Genomic DNA, 6,000 nt, shown 5'->3' on the forward strand with positions numbered 1-6,000 from the left:
TTGGCCAAGGCTCCCAGGGACATTGTAGATCACTGAACACCAGCATATGAAAGACAAACTAATCAAATGCATTGAAAGTGCACAATTACAAACTAAACTAATTAGCAAAATAAATATTCTTAATGTTTAAAGTGATGAAAATAGGGATAAATCCACATATTATGCTAAATGACAATTACTGACTTCTATGTTGTGTGTCACCTTGAACATAAAGCTATTTAAGAAAAATATTCAGCTGGGAGAAAAAGAATCTGAAGCCATATTTATGCAACTACCACTTCAAAGTTGTTTTTTCACTACTTTCCTTTAAGGATGACATAGTTTATAATATTTTTACATTGTCACCTCCTACACTGTTAAAAGGACAGAAAAGCATTGCATGTTCATGAGTAGGTGGAGGAAGACAACGAGCTGGCAGAATCTGTTGTAGGAATCAGAGTGGGAGGCTGGATCTACTGGGAACAGGATATACTGCATCTCCACAGAACCACAGCATATTAAACTTGAGAATGAGTTGGAGCAAAGTCTGTGCTATTTTTAAGAGGTGTTAAATAGAACAGAAGAGAAAGAAAGTGATGACTAAGGACAAAGTCTGAAAGAAAAGTTTAAAATAAAATCAATGTTTTTTCAGGCTGTTTTCTATAAACAGACATTTTATTCTCACCGTTTTGTGAATGAGGAGTAACGTCGTCCATAGATACTGTAGCCAGCTTGCAGCCACCTGAACTGCACGAGTTATTTTTAGCTGGGATTGTAGCAGCGACTGTGAGAAGGTATCACGGTTCCTGAAAACTGGGATAACTCATTTTACAGTGCACAAATAAAACATCTCATCCACTGCACTATACCCGACCTTATTTTTTCCCTAATGCACACTGGCTGCAGGATCAGCAGCACTTTTCTGTCATGTTGAGATTTTTTCTGGCTTAACATGTCTGAAAGCATATGGCAGAGGAAGGAAAAGGGGTGATGTAATATTTTCTGTGAAGGCTTCTTGAAAATACCCCCCCCCCCACACACACACACACACACACTCTCCCCTCTCTGCCCCTCAAAATCAGTTTGTTACATAAAAGGGAATATGTTACTACTTATGAAATTCATTGTACCTCAGATAAAATAATTGAGTGATATCTGGTCCTAATTAAATTGACTTAACAAATATAATAAACTAATTTGCACAATAAACGGTGAACTCACACCTCCCACACAAAGCTCATTATCACTGCAGTATTAGTCTTCCAGCATTTGTTTCCACACCTTTACATTCTCTTCATCAGTCCTCCAGATAAGAGCACATAAGCTCCATCTACGTCTCAGTGACATGCACCGGGTGTTTTTAGCCCTCATTAAAGTCACCCAGAATTATACATTTAGCTCTTTTTGTTTTGGTAATGCTAATTCATTGTTTTGGGTCTTTTTCAGGTTGGAGTCACACTTGATATCAGATATTCAAACCATCCTGCAGATGCTGCAGAGACAGCCGACTCTAGGACCCCCTGCCTACAGCACTGTGACAGCCAGTCCAGAATATCAAAGATCCGCTGTGAAGGTTCAGCCAGTTGCTCTGTCTGCAAGCCATTTATTCAGCCATACAGACACTCAAGTATGAAGCCTTTCTTCGTTCAAAAGTCTGAAATTTTGCTTTAGTATTTATGTTGTTTGAACATTCTCACATTAAGTCAAGTTGCAACCATAATCTTCTATGTTTGCAATTGGATTTTTTCTAATTTATTTCAACTAGCAGCAAAAGGTGAAATCCAAAATTTGTGACATGGATTTGATATACATTTTTTACTCTGATACCCCTCTATAAAATCAATTAGTAGTGCACTTGTGTAGACAACTAACACAATCTTTGCAAGTCACTTAATTAGTAAATAACATCTCTGTGTATAAAGTAATTTCCAGATAAATCTTGCTTACCTATAGGCCCCAGAGTTTTGTTTGTCAATATTAGTCTTAGCAACTCAGGTGGGGGAATCTGTCAACAGGACAACTATGCAATAACAAACTCAGCCTGTATGAAAAGGTGGCGAGAAAACAAACAATTGTTGAAAGAAAGGCATTATAAGTTTGTCTTAATGTTAGTCACAAAGCTTTGTAGTTGAGAATGAAAACACGTGGAAGAGCATGTTGATGAGTGCAAAATAGATTTTCTTGTAGCCCGAGTACAAAACACAACGTTACAGAAAACTTCATTTTACCTACACTCACTACCCCCATTGTAAAAAATACTCTAACGATGCTAAAAGTTGATGAGAAGATGGGTGCAGCTAAATGTAGAGCCATCTCCAAAGACGATACGTTAGAGGCTGCAAAAACTTCACCAAATTTTATCTGTAAAGCATTTAAAAACTGTATATTTTTTTCTTTCACCTCACAAATATGACAAAATATGAAAAGAATATATATATATATATTTTTGCAAGAGACTGTATGAATTGTAAATATAGAGCACCCAATATGTTTGAGATTTAAACCTATTTTTTTATGTCTTAATTTTTATTCTCAGGGCCCCAGCCAAAAACTGGAGAGCGCCATTCAGGAATCCAAAGACTCAGTGTCCAGCGTGGCCATTGTGAATGCACCCATAGAAGACAGCCTTACAGCATTTTTTCAACAAAGACATGCAGACATGCATCATCAACAACAGCAGATCCCAGCACATCAACAGCCAGCGCTGATCCCTCTTCCAACTCAAGCCTCATCTGCCTCCTGCTCTTCTGCGCTGCCCTCTGGCCCTGACCACACCTCAGAAAGACACCACAGACATGTCTCAGACTCTGAGGTTCCCAGGACATAAATTCTCAGCAGCACCATATGATAATATTGGAATTATTATGCTGTAATTAATAAGTAGCACTCTTTTGTTTGTTGTATCAGCATGCTGGCACAGACATCTGCATCTTAAGGTGGCTATGTTAAAGAAAGGAGAATATATTTCATTGTGCATGTGGTGAAAATGTTTCTTTCCCTCTCTTTCTGTCCTTTTGGAAGAAGGAAACTAACTAGAGTTGCATATTTTGGCACTTTTTAAAAAAGATATTTAAACGTGAACTCATTTTATCCTAAAAATCCACATGAAGCTAGAAGATTGTTTAACTAAGAGGAGACTGCTGTTATTAGACAGCACTTTTTATTGGCATTAACAGTTGATTTTATTAGAGCAAAGACAGTTCGCATATTATGAGTTTTGTAAGATTTTTACTAATATTCCGCTTTAGCTTTCACAGTCAGTTCCACTAGAGTGGGACAACAAACCAGGGTCAACCAGAATGAAGAGCAACCATCAACTCAAAAACATGGTTTGGTCACCAGTGTACCAGTCTTACCATTAACACATTTATTTACCAGTACAGGGAAAACCAACGTGACAATCAGAGAGCAATGTGTCACTCTGTAACATTTCTAAACAAGAAAACCTGACTGACCTACCTCACACAATTGTTGGTCTCTCATAGAAATCAACAACTTCTGCGTTATTTCACCACATACAAGGTTTTTTATTAACTCTGGTGTCGGTTGTTCCAAAACTTGACTCAAATCCTTTCATATTTAAAATGTTGTTTTTTGAGGGATTGATAAACATCTTTTTGTGGGATTTTTGGAAAAATAGCGTTGTAAAACTATCACTGACTGTTAAAAATATATATATATTTATTTTTTTCTGATCTGGCAGATGGAGACAGTGATGGTGACAGGGAGTCACACAAACTCCCTAAATGCAGAAATTGGATCCAAAGAAAGACATAAGTAAGTCGAGCTGACAGGTGTTTGCTGCCAGGCTGCCACTTGTGTTGAAAAGAAGAGTAATCCATGGATACTTAGGATGTTGAAATAAGGATAGTTGGCATACTGAGGATAGTTAGTATAAGATCAGCAAGATTAGACATTATGAGGTTGGAAAACCATGGACTGGTCCAATGAGTCACATTGGACCAGGGATATTTAAATTGTAGGGTCAGAATTTGTGTAAATATCAAAGTTTGAATTCATCCTGTCTCGCATCAACAGTTAAAGTTAGTGGTGGTGTCTTGGAGAGAATGTCTGGGTACCAAATGAACATTGTCTAAACAGCATAGGCATAGAGTATTATTGCTAACCATGTTCTTTATAACATATCCCTCTTCTGACGACTTCTTCAAAGAGGATAAAGCTCAGTGTAACAACGCCCAAATCATATCCAACTGTTTTGAACATCACAATGAGTTCAGTCAACTCCAGCTTCCTCCACCGTCAACAACCCTCAATCTAAGAGAGCGCCTTTGGAATGTGGTAGAATATGAGATTTGCATCATGAATGTGCAGCTGACAAATCTGCAGTAACTGCATGATGCTATCATGTCAATATGAACCAAGACCGTGGTTTTGGCACCTTGATGAATCTTTGCCACAAAAGGTGTACCTAATAAAATGGCCAGCATGTGATTTTTCTAATAACTCACCAGGACGCATCTACTGTATAACCTGCTGCCAAATCATGTAGCACTTTATCAATCATTGTTGATGTTTCAAGCAAAAAGCAAGAAAAAAAAATGAAGCTTTTGGTCAACATTGTTAATGCTGGTTGTTGACAGGCCGTCAATCTTTTCAAGTCTGGCAGGCAGCTGGTGAGCACAGATGTTTGTTCAAACTGTTGACCCTCTGCAGCCTGAGACTTTGAAACTGAGGGTCTGCTTTGTGTCCTCATTAGAACCTGAAGTGTGAGGAGGTGACTTTGTTACGGCAGGAAAAATGATGACGCAGCGGTTCTTTTTCCATTTTCTGAAATCTTTGCATAGTACCTGACACTAAGGGTCTGACAAGCCAGCGGGGAAAAGAAAAAAAAAAAAAAAAAACGCTTTCTGCAAATTTCCTCTCCTGGGACAGGGGATATCGCACAATACTGACTACATGGATACCCTTAACAGTCACTGCTGAACCTGATCATTATACCCCATCTATAGTCTGAATCTTGTGTGGGTTACACAAACTATTTCCTAGAACTTTTAGAACGATTCAGCATTACTACTGAGGTGTGTGAACAGTTTTCTCATTCTTAGCTGTATGCCTATATTCTTTGCAGTGTGACTCAGGGGCTATGGATAATTGCACTGCAACATACATCACAGTACACTATATATTTAAATGATGTGCATTATTATTATTATTGCAATCACTGATGTGCACCTACTGTAGTATATTAACCAGAATGCACCGTGCATGCTTGTTTGAGCAAATATAACATGCAGATTTGAGGATTATCTGCTGTTATCCCTGCCTCGGACACGCAAGTACGATGCAGTGCATGTGTTGTAAATTCTATTTATATACTGTTTTGCACTGATTTCAAGCCCAAAGTAGCACAACATAAAATGATGTCAGCATCCATGTGTTTTTTTTTTGTTTTTTTTAAAATGTGTGTTAAGATCTGATGTGGCAGAAAAAGACAAAATTAAAGATGGGATTTCACTTAATCGTGCAGTAGGTTCTGTTCTTAAGAAGGCTCCAAACAGGGACTTGTGCCTATACAACCAGTCCAAATGAAGAATCAGCCATCTTTATAAATAACAAAATCACATTCATGAATCCCATTGTATGCCCATGTTATTTTGGATAATGTCCACCTTACTAAATATTATTGAACAGCTGTAAAATAAATAATATATTATTGTACGATGTAAATAGTATTTTTTACTCTATCATTTATTTATTTCTGTAAAACAATAGATTATGCTTGTTTTGAAACTATGTAAGCAATAAATGAAAAAGTGTTGAAGTTGTGTCTTTCATTTTAAATGATGAATTTTCACCATTTTTCTGTGTTCTGCAACATGTTAATTTATTCTGTTTTAAAAATGTTATTATTGTCATTTCAGATAAAATTTGATGCCTAAATAGTTTGTATTTAAGATTTTTTACTTTGATATGGATTAATATATCCTATCAACACACACATGTTGTGTTGTGATCTTAAGTCCCAAAATAAAACATATATGTAAGAAAAATTATTCATTC

The 6,000-nt window shown here is 37.0% G+C and overlaps 1 protein-coding gene across 1 annotated transcript in view; it reads left to right on the forward strand.

Annotated features, from left to right (window-relative positions):
- Positions 1–5,684, forward strand: part of LOC122839709 (potassium voltage-gated channel subfamily H member 7-like) — a 41,246-nt gene extending 35,562 nt beyond the window's left edge. Inside the window, exons 14-15 of the mRNA XM_044131547.1 lie at positions 1,426–1,606; positions 2,516–5,684. Of these exons, the coding sequence (XP_043987482.1) occupies positions 1,426–1,606; positions 2,516–2,806 (472 nt within the window). The 3' untranslated portion in view covers positions 2,807–5,684. The remainder of the gene's footprint in view (positions 1–1,425; positions 1,607–2,515) is intronic.
- The last annotated feature ends 316 nt before the right edge of the window (positions 5,685–6,000 follow it).

The sequence above is a fragment of the Gambusia affinis genome, linkage group LG11 (genome assembly GCF_019740435.1).
Source record: "Gambusia affinis linkage group LG11, SWU_Gaff_1.0, whole genome shotgun sequence".
Lineage (NCBI taxonomy): Eukaryota > Metazoa > Chordata > Actinopteri > Cyprinodontiformes > Poeciliidae > Gambusia > Gambusia affinis.